Source organism: Bufo gargarizans, chromosome 4 (assembly GCF_014858855.1).
Source record: "Bufo gargarizans isolate SCDJY-AF-19 chromosome 4, ASM1485885v1, whole genome shotgun sequence".
Lineage (NCBI taxonomy): Eukaryota > Metazoa > Chordata > Amphibia > Anura > Bufonidae > Bufo > Bufo gargarizans.
The window spans coordinates 5561579-5583727 of NC_058083.1; the positions used below are offsets into that span (position 1 = coordinate 5561579).

Below are 22149 nucleotides of genomic sequence, written 5' to 3' on the forward strand. Positions count from 1 at the left end.
AACCTTTGTAAAAAATGGGAATTTACAACACATTTCAGTGTCGGACTACCACCTTCATCAGGTATAAATATGAAGGCGGCGGTCCGCTGCTGAAATGCATTGTATACTCCTTTTTTTTTTTACATGTTTTATACTTTTATTTGTTTTAATTTTAATAAATTAACATAGTATCCAGTTAGTCACGTTTTCACTTAATTTATGTCATCCCGGCTTCAGATGGATGTCTGGCGGGAAGGTGCGGCAGCCTGGTATTCCTCTAACTTGAGGTATTGTGCTGCTCTTTGGTGTTGTGCCCGGCACTGCAGAATGTTTTCTAGTAAGGAGCAGTCTGTGATGTGTATGGGAGAAGTACCATCGCAGGTGTTGCACTTGGGGAGCGCCCCCATATCTTTTCCTTTATTCTCTGCAAGTCTTTGCACATAAAGCAGTGTGCTGCTACATGAAGTGTTGCTTTGCTTTCGCCATGGTAGCGTGCACTTGTGCGTTCATTTCATACTGTTTGGAGCTGTTCGTTTAACTATGGTTTTTGCATCACACAAAAGAGACTAGTGACATCACAGGGAGAAGACAAAACTTGTAACATTGCAATAAGAAGATACAGCTAGTAACATTAGAGAGAGCAAACATAACTTGTGACATCATACAGAGAAGACAAATCCACTGATGTCACTGAGATGTTGGAACTAGTGACAATAAAGAGATGCCACAATCAGTGACACCACAGACAAGAAAACCAGTGACATCACAGAGAAGACAGAACTAAGTGACTTCATGTCACAAATTTACCTGCCTGGGCTCCAGCGGCTAGATCTCCAGCTTGGATCATCTGGGTGTTGCTGGGACTAAACATCTGTTCTCCAGAGCTTACTGCTGGCCTACTTGGTCATGAGATGTGGTTGCCTCTGTCTCGGTGTGTGATGTTTATGCAAGGGCCAGGGTACCCAGGAGATGTCCTGCGGGCCAACTTTCTCCCTTGCACATTCCACAGAGACTTTATTACAGATCTTCCCCCCTTCCTCTCAGGGGAGGATTGTTATCTGGGTGGTCATTGACAGATTCTCCAAGATGTGTCATCAGCTAAAGATGCTAAGAAATTTGCAATTTTTTTTTAATTGATAATATTCTCAAATTGCATGGGATACTTGTCTCTGAGTACAGTTTGTCTCTAGATTCTGGAGAGAGTTTAGCAAAAGGTTGGAAATCAAACTGTCCTTCTCTGGACAACCTGAATGGTTCAACCAAGTTTTGGAGCAGTTTTTGAGGTGCTTTGTATGTGATTGTCAAAATAAATGTAAAAAATATTTGTCACTAGCATAGTTTGCTATCAACGTCAGCTCGTCTAGTAACTTCTTGCCTTTCTATTATGGGTTTAATCTTCAGTGTCTGAGGTTAGTGTTGCGAGTCCTGCGGTGGAGGCCATGTTGTATGATCTGTGCACAGTTTAGGCCCAGGCTCATAAGGGCCTGTAAAAAGCTCAAAGCATCCAGTGTGAAAAGCCAATAGGAAACGTTTCTTGGATCTGTATTTTATTCTAGAGGAACCTGTCTGGCTTTCTACCTTACGGTCCCATCAGGTAAACTCGCTCGGAAATGTATTGGCCAATATAAGATCACCTCTATTAATAATCCGGTATATTTTGATCTACAGCTGCCATCCTACTTTAGGATACATAATGTTTTCCACAAATCACTGCTTAAAAAATGCATTCCTCCTGTGATTCCTCCATCTAAACCTCCTGATCCAGATTTTATCCAAGGTGAACTGGAGTATAAGGTGAAGAGAATTCTTGACTCTCGGAGGGTTCACAACTCTCTGCAGTACCTTATCCAATGGAAGGGATAAGGTGCTGAGGAGAGAACATGGGTTGCGTCTTGGGATGTTCATGCTCCTTAGGAAGTTGATTAGGAAGTTTCATCTCGAGTTTCCATCAAAGCCTACTCCCCATGTTGAGGGTCCACTGGTCCCTCTTAAAATGGGGGGTAATGTAATTAACTTACCTGTCCGGGCTCCAGCGGTGAGATCTCCAGCCAACAGGCGTTACACTTCACATAGAGAAGACAAATCCATTGATGTCACCAAGATGTTAGAAATAGTGACGATAAAGATATCACATAATCAGTGATATCAGAGAAAGAAGTCGTGACATCACAGAGAAGAAAGAATCCAAGATGAAAGAACCGGTGACATCACAGACAAGAAAGAACCAGTCACATCACACAGAAGACAGAACTAGTGACAACACAGTGATAAAAAACTAGTGACATGACAGAAAGGAGACAAAGCTAGTGACATCAGAACGCTAACTAATAACATCGGACAAAGAAGACAGAACTGGTAACGTCACAGAGAGAAGACAAAATGTTTGATGTCACTGAGTAGTGATGACATCACAGGAGGATGACATCATTAAACTAATACACACTAGTGACAACATCAATGAGTAGTGGCTGAACATTGGCAGAAGAACCAATGACATCACTGAGAATGATATCACTTTGGGGGGACAGAACTTGTGACATCATTGAGGGAAAATATACCAGGTGGGTGACAAAACCGGTGACAGTAGAGAAAAACTGCATTTGCTGAAAGCAATAAATGGGGGTATGTGAATCCCTGAAAGCCTGAAATATTACACTAAATATTGACTGACGTAGTGACATCACCAAAGGAAGCAGTGTTACTGACATCACACAGGTGTTAAAGAGATGATGACATCATATGCAAATTATCCTCAGCAAAACAGAGTGCCGTATACAGCAGTATGGCTGAATCCCCCAACCGCTTCTTCCCAGACTTGAAATTGATGCAAATTTTACCATAACACAACATAACAGGCCACGGGAGGAGGGGGGGGAGGAGAAGCTTCAGGAGGTCATTTGGTCAGAGAGAGGTCTTTTAAAGACTTGAGTTCTCTGAACTGCCTGTCGAAGCAGCGTCCACTGCAGGAGATGATAAACATGAGTCTGATATTGTCTGCTCCATTCCCCGGGGACCCAGTGATCCCAAGCCGCAGCCAAAAATAGACTGTGTGAAAAATGGAAGATATTTCAGCCCGTGATTTAACTCATTCATGGACCCACAGAGGAGTCATGTTAACTACAAAAATAATAATGACCCGTATACAATTATTAAAAATATAAAAAAAAAAAAAAAGAAGAGAAAGGGTGCACTTTCCCAGCAGAGTCAACCTCAGCCTTCGTTACCGATGCCAAGGTGCAAATCACGCCCGATGGAGGCCAAAAGGACTCTCTGTTGGGAGAATGGGGGCCTCGGGCTACATTCAACGTAGGTTCTAGGAGCTTTCCAGGATCATACACCAAAAGCGCACACGGGTTGTGATGTGAACATAGACTAATCCCCAGGTCACGATCACAGGTGCCAGGAGTGAAGGCCAAGGGTCGAACAAAATAAGCAGCTGTGAGATGAGATAAATGGGTGGGGCTGTGACAACTTTTTTTTCCCCATGAAAAACAGACCGCTAATGAAGGACGGATTCAATATGTCTTTTAATCCTGGTCGAAATAAGAAGGAAAAACAGGCAAAAGTACAAAACATGGTAAAATATACCGATATAAATAAATATATATATACGCACACTACAGAATATAGGAAGAGAGATGGGCACTCTGGCTAGGCGCCAGTCAGACATCGGAAAAGTTGTATTGCGTCTTTCCGTCACCAGGAATATAGATAAGGGCTGTTCTGACATCTACACTTTAAGTGCTCCGTTTATTTTTCAAAAGCCACATCAGGGTCGGACTATGAGGTATAAATAATGTGATGACAGGATGTCTCTCCAACACAAGTACAGAGCAGGCAATGCAAGCAAACACCGGTCCTGCATAACAGCTAAAGGGGAAAACACAAAAAAATAATAATATAATAGATCCTCTATACTGACAGATCCTCTATACTACACCACACAGGAGAGCCGACAGATCCTCTATACTACACCACACAGGAGAGCCGACAGATCCTCTATACTACACGGCACGGGAGAGCCGACGGATCCTCTATACTACACCACACAGGAGAGCTGACAGATCCTCTATACTACACCACACAGGAGAGCTGACAGATCCTCTATACTACACCACACAGGAGAGCCGACAGATCCTCTATACTACACCACACAGGAGAGCTGACAGATCCTCTATACTACACCACACAGGAGAGCTGACAGATCCTCTATACTACACCGCACAGGAGAGCCGACAGATCCTCTATACTACACCACACAGGAGAGCTGACAGATCCTCTATACTACACCACACAGGAGAGCTGACAGATCCTCTATACTACACCACACAGGAGAGCTGACAGATCCTCTATACTACACCACACAGGAGAGCCGACAGATCCTCTATACTACACCACACAGGAGAGCTGACAGATCCTCTATACTACACCACACAGGAGAGCTGACAGATCCTCTATACTACACCGCACAGGAGAGCCGACAGATCCTCTATACTACACCACACAGGAGAGCTGACAGATCCTCTATACTACACGGCACAGGAGAGCCGACAGATACTCTATACTACACCGCACAGGAGCGCCGACAGATCCTCTATACTACACCACACAGGAGAGCCGACAGATCCTCTATACTACACCGCACAGGAGAGCTGACAGATCCTCTATACTACACCGCACAGGAGAGCCGACAGATCCTCTATACTACACCACACAGGAGAGCCGACAGATCCTCTATACTACACCACACAGGAGAGCTGACAGATCCTCTATAAGTTATATGGTATATAATAGTATTGAACTTTATGTTATTCATTAGAAAAAAAGATTCAGCAGTTTCTACCACTTTACTTCACGCTTGCTGTGAATGTCTCTGGAGACTAGCATTGCCTTGTACATATCACCCTAGTAAACACATGTGACACATTTACAGCTTGCGCCAATTAGCAAAGTGTATAACCTCCCACTGCTGTACTATACAGAGGGGTTTGCGCTACCATTGCGTGTGTCGCAGGATAACCGCAGCCAGGCTGTATCACTGACCTTCCCGGGCACTGGAACTTTCCTCCGCCAAAGGCTACAAAACCATCTAGGAAAACATTCTTCTCTAAATTTGCCTTTTTCCAACGTTCCTGTGGGAAGAAAATATAATTTTTTTTCCAATGAGGCCCTGAGTAAATAATCCAGGCTGCACTTTCCTTAAATAAAAATAGTTTATTGCTTTCATAAAGAATATTTAAAGGGGAAATCAAACGTAGGCCGCCTTCACACCACAGTGGGGGCCGCCGTGCCCGTGTTGCGGACGGCAAACTGCAGGTCTGCAACACACAAGCACCGACCATGTGCCCTCCAAATCGCATGCTTTCAATAGGTCCTTGATCCGCAAGATGGGGCGAAAGATAGGCCATGTACTATCTTTTGTGGCCTTGTAGCAAACTTCCGTTTGTTTCCGGGTCCGTGGCGCAAAAGACAGAACATGTCCCATCTTTTACCGTATCTCGTGGATCGCAGACTCAAGGGGTCTGCACTGTGATGCAGAGTGTACAAGTCCGTTGCCTGTGTTTTGCGATCCTGCGGTTTTAGGTCCGCAACACGGGCATAGCAGCCCCGTGGTGGTGGGAATGCAGCCGTACCATGGGGGGGGAAAAAAGCTTCCGACTCCGTGTACTGTAGGTGAGAGAGGGTTGTGCATTAGGCCTCATGCACACGACCGTTGTGTGCATCCGTGGCCGTTGTGCCGTTTTCCGTTTTTTTTCGCGGACTCATTGACTTTCAATGGGTCCGTGGAAAAATCGGAAAATGCACCGTTTGGCAGCCGCATCCGTGATCCGTTTTTCCTGGCCGTGAAAAAAATATCACCTGTCCTATTTTTTTCAGGGCCAACGGTTCACGGACCCATTCAAGTCAATGGGTCCGTGAAAAAACACGTATGCACACAAGATTGTCATCCGCGTCCATGATCCGTGTCAGTTTTTTCCTATCATTTCAATGGCAAACTTGACTTAGATTTTTTTTTCATTTTTCATGTCCGTGGACCCTCCAAAAATCAAGGAAGACCCACGGACGGAAAAAACGGTCACGGATCACGGACCAACGGAACCCCGTTTTGCGGACCGTGAAAAAATACTGTCGTGTGCATGAGGCCTAATACTGTATATTCCCTGGATCAGAGTGTAATGGGTTGCCCAGTTTTTAAAGGAGTTCCCCTTTAAGTACATCTTACATAGAAGTCTTATGTGCGATGCAGCCATGCTGGAACTTACCGGTCTGAATATCTCTGGTTCCGGAAAGTATTTTGGGTCCCGATGAAGCCAATATGGAGATAACATTAGCATGTCGCCTGCGGGGATCTCATAATCCTGAATGTATGGAGGAGACATTATATAGACACATATAGTGATATATAGACAGCCAATAGGACCGCCATTACAGCTCCAGGGTACTCAATGACAAAACTGCCCACATATCCAGTGATACATTCAGCCAATATGGCCGCTACCTGAGCAATCACCCTCAGGTTCCCTGTCTTAAAATGATGACGTACGTAAACTTTTAAGGGCTGAAGGACTTTCCGGGTAATGGCTCCTGGAGATCTCAGCCGTATGGCCTCGAGGATGCAGGACTTGATGAAGGGAAGTTTCGCCAGTTCACCTTCTGTTATATTCAATGGTTGTTTACCTGCTTAGAGAGACAGAAATCCGAAAAATTCATGAGACCGCAGCCTACCCGCCTCCATCAATATCTGGGACGTTTTCTATATTGCCCCCCACACCCTTTGTAGCATTAGGGTAAATTCTGGTGCAGGAAAAATCAGGACTGTTGCCAATTATTCCATTCATAGGACATCATCCCCTATCCACATGATTGGGAATAACTATTAGATACTGCTGGGACCCCCAGTGATCACAAGAACGGGGGCCTCGTACTCTGTGGAGTCCCCCGAAATGAACGGAGAGGCTGGTCAAGCTCCTTCATTCATTTCTATGGGAGTTCCAGGGATAGCTGAGCTCTGTAGTCCAATAGAAATTAAAGGAGCCCGACCGGCCGGTCCGTTCATTTCCAGGGGCTCCGCAGGGTACAGAGTCCCTGTTCTCGTGATTAGTGGGGTCCTCCTGTAGACAGGGGTAACCTCATATAACTAGAATACCCCTTTATTAATAGTTGCCATGTAGTACCACATATGACCTGTAGTGGCCAGTGTAGGAAAAAGTGTATGTCCAGCTGTCCTTCATGGATTATAACCACTGATCGCCAGGGCGTGAAGCCAAACCATCAGTGATGAGGTTTTCACTGTGCTAAAGGGGTATTCCCATCTCAGACAATGGGGGCATACTGCTAGGATATGCCCCCGTTGTCTGAGAACGGAATGGGGGAAAGGTGCTCAGCAGCCGCCCTCCATTTGTTTCTATGGCAGAGCGCTGGCTCGGCTATTTCCGTTGGCCCCATAAAAATGAATGGGAGCGATGGCCGGTCATGCGCAGTGCGTTCCCATTCATTTGTATGGAGAGAGTGCTTCAGCCACCACCTTTCCCGCTCTGTTATATAGGTGCGAATCACAGACAATATCCTAGCGATATGCCCCCATTGTCTCAGATGGGAATACCCCCTTAAATAGGGGTTGTCTTAATGAAAAGATACCTCACTTTAAAGGGAGTGGTACACGATTAGAAAAGCACGGCCATGTTCTTAAAGAAACAGCGCCACCCCTGCCCATGAGTTATGTCTGGTATTGCAGCTCAGCTCCACTGAAGTAAATGAGGGTGACGTTTTCAGTCTTCGGATGCAAACGGAAACGTTTCCATTCACTCACAGCAAGCAGAGATATTGAAATGGTGGGGAAGTGTAACCGAAAGTATATATTATTATACAATGTATATTAACATAGAACTGGTTAACCCCTTAAGGTGCCTTAGTCTCCTGACATGTATACCTGGCAGCAGCCATATATTGACTCGTCCTACATTATTATTATAGTGAGGTTATGAGTGTAAGCTCCGGGGCCTCCCATGCAAAATCTGTGACCGGTCCCCCACCCACCACATGCCTATCATAATACTGGCGTCCTCCCATGTAGCAGAGGGGCCCTTGGGCCCCCTTGGGCACCAGTCTCTGACTGGGACTGCTCTATTGGCACCCCTATAGCTCTGCCTGACTCACTGGTGATGCGTCTCTATGATTTCACATACTTCAGTTTATAAATAACACGTGTTACATATAATGATGTGTTGGCATTCCATGTAACACATGTAGAAATATTTTCCTGACTGCATCAAGCAGTATTTTGGCAGAGCGGTCGCTCTTCTCTTATTAAATAGCACGATTGTTCCCCTACACACAGACTCAAATCCCTGGTGATCAAAAGGAATTTCAGTGCCATGTTTAACATTCCACTATGACAAATTACAATCATATTCATAGACAGAAAATCGGCACTGCCCCCTGCTGGTGACCAGTGGAAATACATGAAGAAGAACAAAATACCCCTATGGTCAGTGTATTGTCCTAGCTAGGCTTTTTAAACCTATGGAGATATCTATGTGCTGCCCCTGCCCTGTATCTTAACACCCTGGTTAATGAACAGGCTTTTTTGGACTCCCTTGGCATCCAGAATCTGGGGTAAATACCCTGCCAGTCACACACAGCTACACACACTTTGCTAGTGATACTCCACTCGCTGTCATCTGCCTTCCACTATTTATGAAATTTACACATTTCTATGACAAATCACCTATTCTGAGTTACATAATTTAATATACTTCAGAGCTGCACTCAATATTCTGCTGGTGGAGTCGCTGTATACAGACATTGCATTACTTATCCTGTACTGATCCTGAGCTACATCCTGTATTATACTGCAGAGCTGTACTCACTATTCTGCTAGTGGAGTCACTGTGTACATACATTACCTATCCTGTACTGATTCCGAGTTACATCCTGTATTATACTGCAGAGCTGTACTCACTGTACTCATTCTGCTGGTAGAGTCACTGTGTACATACATTACTTATCTTGTACTGATCTTGAGTTACATCTTGTATTATACTCCAGAGCTGCACTCCCTATTCTGCTGGTGGAGTCACTGTGTACATACATTACATTACTTATCCTGTGCTGATCCTGAGTTACCTCTTTATTATATTATACTCCAGAGCTGCACTCACTATTCTGCTGGTGGAGTCACTGTGTACATACATTATTATGCTGTACTGATCCTGTTAGATAATGTATTATACTACAGAGCTGCGCTCACTATTCTGCTGGCAGAGTCACTGTGTACATACATTATTATGCTGTACTGATCCTGTTAGATAATGCATTATACTACAGAGCTGCGCTCACTATTCTGCTAGTGGAGTCACTGTATACATACATTACATTACTTATCCTGTGCTGATCCTGAGTTACCTCTTTATTATATTATACTCCAGAGCTGCACTCACTATTCTGCTGGTGGAGTCACTGTGTACATACATTATTATGCTGTACTGATCCTGTTAGATAATGTATTATACTACAGAGCTGCGCTCACTATTCTGCTGGCAGAGTCACTGTGTACATACATTATTATGCTGTACTGATCCTGTTAGATAATGCATTATACTACAGAGCTGCGCTCACTATTCTGCTAGTGGAGTCACTGTGTACATACATTACTTATCTTGTACTGATCTTGAGTTACATCTTGTATTATACTCCAGAGCTGCACTCCCTATTCTGCTGGTGGAGTCACTGTGTACATACATTACATTACTTATCCTGTGCTGATCCTGAGTTACCTCTTTATTATATTATACTCCAGAGCTGCACTCACTATTCTGCTGGTGGAGTCACTGTGTACATACATTATTATGCTGTACTGATCCTGTTAGATAATGTATTATACTACAGAGCTGCGCTCACTATTCTGCTGGCAGAGTCACTGTGTACATACATTATTATGCTGTACTGATCCTGTTAGATAATGCATTATACTACAGAGCTGCGCTCACTATTCTGCTGGTGGAGTCACTGTGTACATACATTACTTATCCTGTACTGATCCTGAGTTACATCTTGTATTATACTCCAGAGCTGCACTCCCTATTCTGCTGGCAGAGTCACTGTGTACATACATTACTTATCCTGTACTGATCCTGAGTTACATCTTGTATTATACTCCAGAGCTGCACTCCCTATTCTGCTAGTGGAGTCACTAGGTATAAACTTATTCTGTACTGATCCTTAGTTACTGCCTATATAATATTCCAAACTGCATTTACTATTCTGCAGGCTTCACAGCTGAAATCAATAATCTAATGTAAATAAAACTAGCAGCTCAGCTCGGTACGACAAATAAATAATAACATAGGTCACCTGCTTCACCAAATACCAACGTGATCTCACTCATGGCTTTCCTGTAAATTTCAGGCTCTGAGATCATGAATGCAAGGGCCCAAAATGTGACCTGCCCAACAAAGAAGTGAGAGATAAGAGTTGTGTCAATGGATATGCAGACTACTATATACTACTTGGTCATTCTGTATGAGAAGTTGTAATAATCGTGGTGCATGTTATACAGGCTCTAATATCTGTGAAAGATGGAAAATAATATATAATGATATCCAATAAAAATAAAAAATAAATTATGTAACACAACAGATAAAATGCTAGCTTCAAGTACATCTTCCCCATTCCCATTTTTTTCAGTTTGGACTCTCCTGACCTATTTTCACCATGTAAAGCAATCACTCTCCTTTGTTTCCATCCTGTATGTAGCACTTCCTGTTCCTGTTTCCAACCAAACCCATGATGCACTTCTCCTCCCTTTACCACAGCTCCAGAACCGCCCCTAACAATGCCCAGCTAGTTTATAGCCCCTCCCACCCAGCTAGTTACATAGACATACCCATATCACTGCCCCTTACAACACCCAGCTCCGTTATAGCTCCTCCCACCAGTTAGTTACATAGACACTCCCATATCACTGCCCCTAACAATACCCAGCTAGTTTATAGCTCCTCCCACCAGCTAGTTACATGGACACTCCTCTATCACTGCCCCTAACAACACCCAGCTCCGTTATAGCTCCTCCCACAGCTAGTTACATGGACACTCCCCTATCACTGCCCCTAACAACACCCAGCTGGTTTATAGCTCCTCCCACCCAGCTATTTACATAGACACTCCCCTATCATTGCCCCTAACAACACCCAGCTAGTTTATAGCTCCTCCCACCCAGCTATTTACATGGACACTCCCCTATCACTGCCCCTAACAACACCCACCTAGTTTATAGCTCCTCCCACCCAGCTATTTACATAGACACTCCCCTATCATTGCCCCTAACAACACCCAGCTAGTTTATAGCTCCTCCCACCCAGCTATTTACATGGACACTCCCCTATCACTGCCCCTAACACCACCCAGCTAGTTTATAGCTCCTCCCACCCAGCTAGTTACATAGACACTCCCCTATCACTGCCCCTAACAACATCCAGCTAGTTTATAGCTCCTCCCACCAGCTAGTTACATAGACACACCCCTATCACTGCCCCTAACAACATCCAGCTAGTTTATAGCTCCTCCCACCAGCTAGTTACATAGACACTCCCCTATCACTGCTTATAACACCACACAGCTAGTTTATAGCGCCTCCTCCCACCAGCTCGTTACATGGACACTCCCCTATCACTGCCCCTAACAACACCCAGCTAGTTTATAGCTCCTCCCACCAGCTAGTTACATAGACACTCTCCTATCACTGCCCCTAACAACACCCAGCTAGTTTATAGCTCCTCCCACCAACTAGTTACATAGACACTCTCCTATCACTGCCCCTAACAACACCCAGCTCCGTTATAGCTCCTCCCACCAACTAGTTACATAGACACTCCCCTATCACTGCCCCTAACAACACCCAGCTAGTTTATAGCTCCTCCCACCCAGCTAGTTACATAGACACACCCCTATCACTGCTCCACCCATGGACATGACATCACAGGAAGTAAGAAAGAGCAGCATGGACAAAACGGGAGATAGGAGATGATAAAGTGAATAGAAATACATTAGAAAATTACAGCGACCTACAAAAATGTCTATTTTAAAGGACACTGATGTGAACCGGAAAACTCCTTTAAGGAAAGGATCACTAGGATTTGCCATCACTTTATGACTGCTGGTGGTCTCACCTTTGGGCCCCCAAAAATCCTGAGAATGTTTTTCCCAGCACAGCTCACTGGATTGCCACTGTGCTGAATCAATGCTGCAGGATCACTCCCCCACCAATCCTAAAGTAAGGCCATACCCCAACAATATGTCTCCCCTTTATGAGATAGTAATAATAACAATAGTTGCAATATGAAACAAAAAACTATTACTACTCTGACTACAGCTGTCTGTCACGTATAGATTTGAGTGGATTTCATCATAAATACTGGCTACCTCTGCACCCTCTTGCACCCCAGGAGGACGGCATAGGAGGATGCGCAGCAGAATAAGTCCACTTTCCCTTCTGAACTGGACTGCGGTTTTTGGGAGGAATCCCCTCCTTTCAAAAACCGCAGTCCAGTTCAGAAGGGAAAGTGGACTTATACTGCTGCGCACCCTCCCGTGCCGTCCTGGGGTGCAAGGGGTGCAGAGGTAGTGGACCTTCCTGGGCCCTGAGACCTGTGTAGGCACATCGGTCCTGCTACCATCTAAGAAGACATCAAGTGGGTGGGGGCCCTGTTAAGGATTTGCACTGGGGGCCAGGAGACGCCTCTGGTTGGAATCAGGGGTGCACCACCAATGAGGCCAGGTGAGGCGATCACCTTAGGCAGCACCAGGTAGGGGCAAAAGAGGGGCAGCCAAAGTGCCATGGGTTGAAGGGAAGGGGTTAGGTTAAGAAATTGGCATTGGGGAGGGGGTGGGGTGCCGTTTCAGTTTTCGCCTCAGGCAGCAGAAAGGCTAGGTGCACCCCTGCTTCCCAGAACTGCTCCATCACTAGTGAAAGCCAGAAGTCCTGTATGCCATCGGCCGTGGTTACTAGAAAAGCTGCATTTTTTTTAGCGCAAAAAACAACGTTTCTAGAAAAGATTTGCAGATTGTTCCATTGTTTTTGGATGATGGTCCGGCAGAGTAAACCCTGTACATGTGAATCTGCAGCTAAGTTTACAGAAGACGACAAGAGTGCCCAATGTCAACCTGCAGCTAAAAAAGGCATCGCCAAATCCTGGCACTTACCGGGTTGGCATTTGCCTGTGATGCCCACAGAAGTAACAAGCAGTTGTTGTAGGTGGAATTGCCCTTAAGAACATCCAACAGATGATGGAGTAAGGTCTGCGGAAAATGGGAGAAATACCAAAAATGGATTCATTTTACACATGTACTGTATCTACTGTATTCCTGATGGTTAGAGTCCGCTGGACCATCTGGTGTTTGGTGCTTAAAGGGGGCTGTGCCATGAATAATATTCTACATTTTTCAAACCAGCACCTGGATGTGAATATATTTGTAATTGCATTAATTAAAAATGTTAGAGTTATTTAATAAAATGTATCTGTAAAGCGCCACCTGCTGTTTATTCATTTCCTTTTTTCTAGTCCACCTCACTGAGGGGGTCGCACGCGCTCAGTTTAAATCTTCAACTTTCACCTCTGTTCTGTTAGAAGCTGTGGCAGTGAAAAAGCTACAGCAGAAAGGACACGCTCCCTGAGCTGTCAGCTTGATATAAATCTAGCAGAGCAATGAATGAGGAGATCTCTTGATCCATGTGAGGTGCAGGGCTGGTTCTAGCTTTGTTAGACAGAGGGTGTCGTGTACTAGATGATGTTTTTTTTTTTTGTTTTTTTTTAGATCAGAACCCCTTTAAAGGGAGTTACCTTCAGGATTCCTCACAGTTCCCCCGATACTTTTCTATTTACGCGCTTTACCAATGACGTGTCACCCACAAGGATACGTCATGTGATCAGGCTAGCCAATCACAGCCCACAGCAGCTGTGGACAAACCGCTATTATTCAGATCTATGGCGGGGGGGAGGTATCACATACACAACTGTACTGAACGGGTTGCTAGACATAAAATAATACAATATGTGGATAAAAAAATACTAAAACATAAAAAAAATATTCTGACAAACAGTTTGTGCATTACTACTACACAATTCCGGTCAAATGTTAAAATATACCGGGGGGTTCTCGAAGTAATTCATGCTGCTGTTCACACTAAGATGTGTCTGGATGTCACTTAAGGGCTCGTTCACATTGCAGTCTGCAATGTATGGGCACCGTCCGTGGGGCAGGCGCATGGGGATCGCCGACCCATTCGCTTTAATGGGTCCGCGATCCTTCGGTTCCGCAAAAAGATAGAGTAAGTTCTATCTTTTTACGGTGTGGAAGCACAGAACGGAACCCCAGAAAGCACTCCGTAGTGTTCCGTTCTGTTCTTCCGTTCCGCATCTCCGGATTTACGGACCCATTGAAATGAATGGGTCTGCATTCGTGATGCGGAATGGCCACGGTACGGTGCCCGTCTATTGGCGGATCCGCAATACGGCAACAGGCATCACACGTCCGTGTGAACGTGTTCTAAGACTAATGTTTCCTTCCGTGCTGGCTTGCAATCATACAGTGATGCGTACCAGTTAATGTTTAAGCGCATGCGCAGTTATACACAGTTGAATCCCAATTATTATGACCACTTCCTGCTTTCAATGTTGGCAGCGTGTAGCTCATGAAGGAAGTCATGTGTGCTGAGCTGGTTCGGTGGGTATATAAGGTGTGCTGAGCTGGTTCGGTGGGTATATAAGGTGTGCTGAGCTGGTTCGGTGGGTATATAAGGTGTTCTGAGCTGGTTCAGTGGGTATATAAGGTGTGCTGAGCTTTTTCAGTGGGTATATAAGTTATGCAGAGCTGGCTCGGTGGGTATATAAGGTGTGCTGAGCTGGTTCGGTGGGTATATAAGGTGTGCTGAGCTGGCTCGGTGGGTATATAAGGTGTGGTGAGCTGTTTCGATGGGTATATAAGGTGTGCTGAGCTGGTTCGGTTGGTATATAAGCAATGCTGAGCTGGCTCGGTGGGTATATAAGGTGTGCTGAGCTGGTTCGGTGGATATATAAGTTATGCTGAGCTGGCTCGGTGTGTATATAAGGTGTGCTGAGCTGGTTCGGTGGATATATAAGTTATGCTGAGCTGGCTCGGTGGGTATATAAGGTGTGCTGAGCTGGTTCGATGGGTATATAAGGTGTGCTGAGCTAGTTCGGTGGGTATATAAGGTGTGCTGAGCTGGTTCAGTGAATATATAAGTTATGCTGAGCTTGCTCGGTGGGTATATAAGGTGTGCTGAGCTGGCTCGGTGGGTATATAAGGTGTGCTGAGCTGGTTCGGTGGATATATAAGGTGTTCTGAGCTGGTTCAGTGGGTATATAAGGTGTGCTGAGCTTTTTCAGTGGGTATATAAGTTATGCAGAGCTGGCTCGGTGGGTATATAAGGTGTGCTGAGCTGGTTCGGTGGGTATATAAGGTGTGCTGAGCTGGCTCGGTGGGTATATAAGGTGTGGTGAGCTGGTTCGATGGGTATATAAGGTGTGCTGAGCTGGTTCGGTTGGTATATAAGCAATGCTGAGCTGGCTCGGTGGGTATATAAGGTGTGCTGAGCTGGTTCGGTGGATATATAAGTTATGCTGAGCTGGCTCAGTGGGTATATAAGGTGTGCTGAGCTGGTTCGGTGGATATATAAGTTATGCTGAGCTGGCTCGGTGGGTATATAAGGTGTGCTGAGCTGGTTCGATGGGTATATAAGGTGTGCTGAGCTGGTTCGATGGGTATATAAGGTGTGCTGAGCTGGTTCGGTGGGTATATAAGGTGTGCTGAGCTGGTTCGGTGGGTATATAAGGTGTGCTGAGCTGGTTCGGTGAATATGTTATGCTGAGCTTGCTCGGTGGGTATATAAGGTGTGCTGAGCTGGCTCGGTGGGTATATAAGGTGTGCTGAGCTGGCTCGGAGGGTATATGTGTGCTGAACTGACTCGGTGGGTATGTAAGGTATGCGATAGGCTGTCTGCACGGGTATACCTCGCTCCTGTTATGGGTAAAAGGGGTGATTTATCAGAGTTGTAAAAAGTGATGATCATTGGCTTCTGGACCAAGGGTGGAGGTATTTCTGAAACTGCGCCGTGACAAATGTCACTATTGTGAATAAAAGATGCGAAGACTGCGGAGCACCACGTGCCACTGATGTGAGAGGTGAACGTCAGATATGAAGGTGAGCGAGAACGGACCAACACACTACAGGGAAGCAGCTCAACCCCAAAATGACCCAGGGGCCACCAGACGTGTGTCTAACACAAGAGCTCAGTGACCCTACAGTGTATGGGGCTCCGGAGCAGACGGACGGTCACTCCACCTCTGATAATAAAGCTGCAACGGTAAAAAAGGCTTCAGTTTTTGTGGCAGTTTCGGAATTGGACTTTGCTGATTGGTAAAGGGTTGTCTTCTCCGAAGAGTCATATTTTCTGCTTTATGGGATGGATGGAAGTTGTCGAGAAACATCAGAGAACAAACACCCTGCAACCATTGCTGGAAGAACACAAGCTGGTGGTGGCAGCGTTATGGTCTGGGGGATGTTTTTGTGGCATTCTCTGGGTCACTCATCCATGTAGAAGGCTCTCTCCACTGATTTGGGTATGGATCCATCCTTGCAGATCACGTCCACCCATACATGCTGATTGTCTTCCCTGGGGGAGATGTTATCTTTCCGCAACTCACAAATCACATACCTAGAAATGTCCGACATTAGCTGGAAGACTTCTAAGTACTACCCTGGGCCCCTAATTCCCCAGACTTGAGCATCTGTGGGACCACCTCGATGGTCGTGTCCACTCTATGGATCCTCCCCCACGCCCCCTCTAGCAGCTGTGGGACCACCTCGATGGTCATGTCCACTCTATGGATCCTCCCCCACGCCCCCTCCAGCAGCTGTGGGACCACCTCGATGGTCGTGTCCACTCTATGGATCCTCCCCCACGCCCCCTCCAGCAGCTGTGGGACTACCTCGATGGTCATGTCCACTCTATGGATCCTCCCTCACGCCCCCTCCAGCAGCTGTGGGACCACCTCGATGGTCGTGTCCACTCTATGGATCCTCCCCCACGCCCCCTCCAGCAGCTGTGGGACCACCTCGATGGTCATGTCCACTCTATGGATCCTCCCCCACGCCCCCTCCAGCAGCTGTGGGACCACCTCGATGGTCGTGTCCACTCTAAGGATCCTCCCCCACGCCCCCTCCAGCTGTGGGACGCACTGCAGTCAGCATGGCTCCACATACCTGGGACAACCTACCAGGACCTTATGGAGTCACCCCGGGCCTGTCTAGCTTCTTTATATTTATATGTGATCTCAGCCGTCAGTCTTCTAGATTTCTGTACACTACAGAGCCTTAGCCAAATGCTTAAAATTATTTGGCCCTCCCCTCACACAGCGGCAGCCAAAGTGTGCCACGTAAAGGTAGCCATAATGCTCCCAACACTACCTTCAGCCACAATGCCCCCCACTACCAGCCACAATGTCCTGGAACGTCCCTAGCACCAGCTTTCACTTCCAGGACGCCATCCCTGCAGGCCTCAGTATGTACGGAGTTGACTCATACTGCACCTTACTACATAGCCAAACCTGAACAAGGACCATTAGGTCTGAAACGTTGGCACAGGCTAAAATTTGACTGTCACTATCGTACAACTTTGATTAAGTATTTGCAGCAAAAAGTCTGGAGTGCAGTCTCATATTTCTCTCTGCTCCTACCGCCAGCATCCAGTCAGCCAAAATGCCGCTGATTGCCAGCTTTAAAGGGGTCTTGCCATGATTGATGTAAAAAATGAAAATCAGACATGATATAGTACATGAGAACCAGCCCTGGACCTCATATGGACCTAGAGATCTCCCTCCATTCATTGCTCCAGTTGCTCTGTTGATTGGGGAGCGTGTCCTTTCTGCTGCAGCTCTCTCCCCGTAACAGCCACAGCTTCTATCAGAACACATGGCCGGTGGCAGTTGAAGATTTAAACTGAACACATTCGACCAGCTCAGGGAGACGGACCCAAAAATAAGGAAAAGAACAAACAGCAGGTGGCGCTATACACATACGTTTTATTGAATAACTCGGTGACTATACTAAATTTTTAATGACATGCAATTACAAAAGTATTCAGATCCAGGTGCTGGTTTGAAAAAATGTAGAATATGTTATGGGACACAACCCCCTTTAACATCTGCCAAAGTCATGAATCATATTCTCCCCCCCCTCCCCTCTCCAGTGGCAGCTCCTATGCCTCCCTTTACCAACATAGATCTTAGCTCCAGTTCTTCATGCCTCTAAATCTGGTGGCACCCCTTGTGCTCCCAGTGCTCTAGAACAGGCCCACAGGCCGCCATGTCCGCCCCCGTTTTCTTACCTTACTGCTGTCCTCGGACGGTTTATTTTGCTCGGCTTCAGCGACAATGTTCTTAAATAAGTTCAGCAGCCACCACTTGGACTGGGCCCAATCTCTGCAAAACAAAAAAAGTGAAGCAACTTTGCAAATAGTTTTGAGTGAAGAAGTTCTTGCATCTTTTGTATACAGCTCTTGTGCAGACCTAGGTGTCGCCATGGTTACAGACTACAAACAAGCCCTGCGTAGTCTGATCCCTTCCATCTGCCTCCTCTTCTACAGTCGACTGGTCAGTAGGGTCATCAAAAAGGCAGGCAAAGTGAGGCTACGATGATACATAGAATTCGTTTGGAACCGCAAAGACAACATAGGTCTTCACGGGTGCTGCATACACAAAACGGTAGGGTATTTTTTGATCCAGACTGTTGCCCAAATTCTACATTTTTATACTGGATGCACTGGAGGGATGAAGAATATTTGCAAACCTGTATATAGACTTGAAAGCAAAGGTTGATCTTTAGTAAAGTTGGCTTACAGATTAAGGAATTGCAATATAAGCAATTGCTTTACATGCATCTACCCCTTGAATCAGGGCTGTCCTCCTGGCACTGTACTGATTAGAAGGGCTACTATACACTACTATAACCCTTCTGATATCTTACCCTTCTGAGGGTAAGGCGAGGTGGTGGGGCGGCTAGGCCTTCCGCTCAGTGTACCAAATACCTAATTAGCATATGCTATACAAAATAAAGATTTCTGAAAAACGGGGCCACAGATTTAAACAAGAAGGGGGCTTCGCTCGCTCAGCAGGATCAACCCTACCAAGGCTGATAGGTGCTCTTTAATTAAAGGGCTACTCCCATGTGGACATTTATGGTCTATCCACGGGATAAATGTCCGACAGGTGTCTATATAAGGTATGCTGAGCTGGTTTAGTGGGTATATAAGTTATGCAGAGCTGGCTCGGTGGGTATACAAGGTGTGCTGAGCTGGCACACCTTATATACTGGGTACTGTAGTGCCAAAAGTTGCTGAGCCCTGCCCTAGGCAATATCAAACCAGTTTCATTATCCTGGTGCGTTTCATCCACCGAGAAAGCGGTAAAGCTAATTTAAAGATGGCAACCAACATGGCGGCAGACCGTGCCGAAATACTAGGCTTAGGAGTGGCACTGCGTGCTTATATCTTCTCTACTGTAGGACTTGTATCACGGGCACTGGATACGACAATACATGGGGTCTGCTTGTAGTTTATAAATATGGAGTCACATAGATCTGCATGGGAGCTGTGTACACAAAACTGCAGGTCTTTTAAATCCACACTTCTTGCAAAGCTTGTTCGTGTCTTCAATGAGATGTATTGGAGCAGTAAACAAGTTCTCTTACATATATCCATTACCTCAATCAAGGCCGCTCCTGTGGCCCTGTTCTGAGCCAAGGGCCCGATCATTACAAATGACATGTGTCGTAATTTATATTCCGCTGGTCAAGCTGAGAGACCATCTCGGGCAGTCATAGCAACTGCTGCCTGGGGCCTGAGCATGCAAAGTAGACAATGATGGATTTACTGATTGCCAAGGTCTACTTATACCCTTCAAGACACTGCCAGTATTCACTGTATGCGGCGGTATTTGTCCAGCCAAAACCCAGCGTTTTTGCTGAAAAGCGGCCAGGCCAGGATCACCGCAGGTCCTCATTATAGTCAATGGTGATCCAGCGGTTCCCTGTATTATCTGGCTATGACGGATATAGTGAATTGCAGCAAGATTTTTCATTTTTGCAAAGGGTAACAAGAGAAAAAGCACAATACAAATTGTTATGCATTTTTTCCTGAATACTGCGATGCCTCATATGTGTTCGTATACCGCTGTATGGGCACACTGCAGGGTTCATAAGGGAAGGAGCGCCATTTGGCTTTTGGAGGGCAAATTTCAGTGGAATGGTTCTCAGGTGCCATGTCACATTTGCAGAGCCCTTGAGATACCAGTACAGTGTAAAATCAGAAAAGGTTACCTAATTTTGGAAACTAAACACCTAGGGGTATAATGATTGGCTTAACACCGCAGGTGTTTTATAGAATTTTTTTTTTTTAAATTTGGAACAACAAATGAAATATTACATTTTGGCCTCATGCACACGACTGTTGTTCTGGTCCGCATCCGAGCCACAGTTTTTTGCGGCTCAGGTGCGGACCCATTCACTGCAATGGGGCCGCAAAAGATGCGGACAGCACTCCGTGTGCACTCCGCGTTCCGTAGCCCTGCAAAAAAAATATAACATGTCCTATTCTTGTCCGTTTTGCAGACAAGAATAGGCATTTCTACAATGGGCTGCCTGTTCCGTTCCGCAAATTGTGGAAGGCACACGGGTGGCTTCCGTGTTTTGCAGGTCCGCAATTTGCGGACCGCAAGAAACGGAACGGTCGTGTGCATGAGGCCTTAATGAAATGTCATTTGAACATCAAATATTTTATTTTCTCAACTGGAAAAGGGAGAAAAGCACCCCAAGAGGACCTGTCACCACTCCTGATATAATAACAATTCCAAAGCATCTATTCTTATAAGGCCTCTTTCACACAACCGTATGGCTTTTTCAGTATTTTGCGGTCCGTTTTTTAACAGATCCGGTTTTTTTGTTTCCGTTTCTGTTCTGTTTTTCCGTATGGCATATACAGTATACAGTAATTACATAGAAAAAATTGGGCTGGGCATAACATTTCTTAATGAATTGTTCCGCAAAAACAGAACGGATACAGAAGACATACGGAGTACATGGAGGCAAATGACCCACTCTTCCTCCCTCATATTGTGATTAAGCTAAATAAAAACACTGACAACTTTTTCTTAATGGAATAGAAATGGCCGAAGTGCTTTATTAAGGGTAACCAAGATTAAAACCAATAAATAATTTAATAAATTAATTAATAATCAAAACCATAACCATAACAATAAATACCAATTAAAAACCATCCATATAGACCAAGATCCACTCAGCATCAGCTGAGCGATACAGCCCCTCTAATAAAGCACAGCGACAGATAGCACAAAATTAAAGGGGTGGGAGGGCGGGCGCTGTCCAGATCCGCGGCGACTGCCCTGAGGTAGCGGCGAACCTGGGGATATAAAGGGGACAAATTTCCCGCCTTGCAGGCAGGGGCAAATCACAGAGCTGGGATTCTCCCCCAGCAACAGGGCAGCAACCAATTAGAAGCTCCTCTCCAGTTGCCATACAGAATTTACAATATCAACAAAACCAGCTCCAACTGAATTCTTCTTCTTTGAGGTAAATTACCTGTAAAATAAGAGCGGGAAAAGCAAGGGGGGCAGAAAACATATACTGCATAGTAACTGACCTAAAATATGGGGGTCATTGCCCCCATGAGTCCCCCAAGCTAATCGCTCTGGTGGGCCCTCACATGGAGGCAAATGACCCACTCTTCCTCCCTCATATTGTGATTAAGCTAAATAAAAACACTGACAACTTTTTCTTAATGGAATAGAAATGGCCGAAGTGCTTTATTAAGGGTAACCAAGATTAAAACCAATAAATAATTTAATAAATTAATTAATAATCAAAACCATAACCATAACAATAAATACCAATTAAAAACCATCCATATAGACCAAGATCCACTCAGCATCAGCTGAGCGATACAGCCCCACAAGCCAAGCCTAGCATAGGCGAGGCCCCCCAAAGCACCGCAGCCATTTCTCTATTATATTTTGAAGACCTAAATTAAAAACATCAATCCCAACATCAGAAAGATGGACATTGTCCGATCTGTAGAGCCCA

General features: G+C 45.5%; 1 protein-coding gene across 2 annotated transcripts in view; it reads right to left on the bottom strand.

Moving 5' to 3' along the window:
• The window catches only part of LOC122934953 (24-hydroxycholesterol 7-alpha-hydroxylase), a 72713-nt gene that overhangs the window by 21847 nt on the left and 28717 nt on the right, over positions 1–22149 (bottom strand). The window contains exons 5-10 of one of the 2 annotated variants that reach the window (XM_044290635.1): positions 18383–18476; positions 13180–13275; positions 10333–10423; positions 6524–6657; positions 6243–6338; positions 5023–5111 (exon numbers count right to left, since the gene is read on the bottom strand). In XM_044290635.1, the coding sequence (XP_044146570.1) occupies positions 5023–5111; positions 6243–6338; positions 6524–6657; positions 10333–10423; positions 13180–13275; positions 18383–18476 (600 nt within the window). Of the gene's footprint in view, positions 1–5022; positions 5112–6242; positions 6339–6523; positions 6661–10332; positions 10424–13179; positions 13276–18382; positions 18477–22149 lie in introns of both variants that reach the window. The other variant, XM_044290634.1, reaches the window with a different exon arrangement.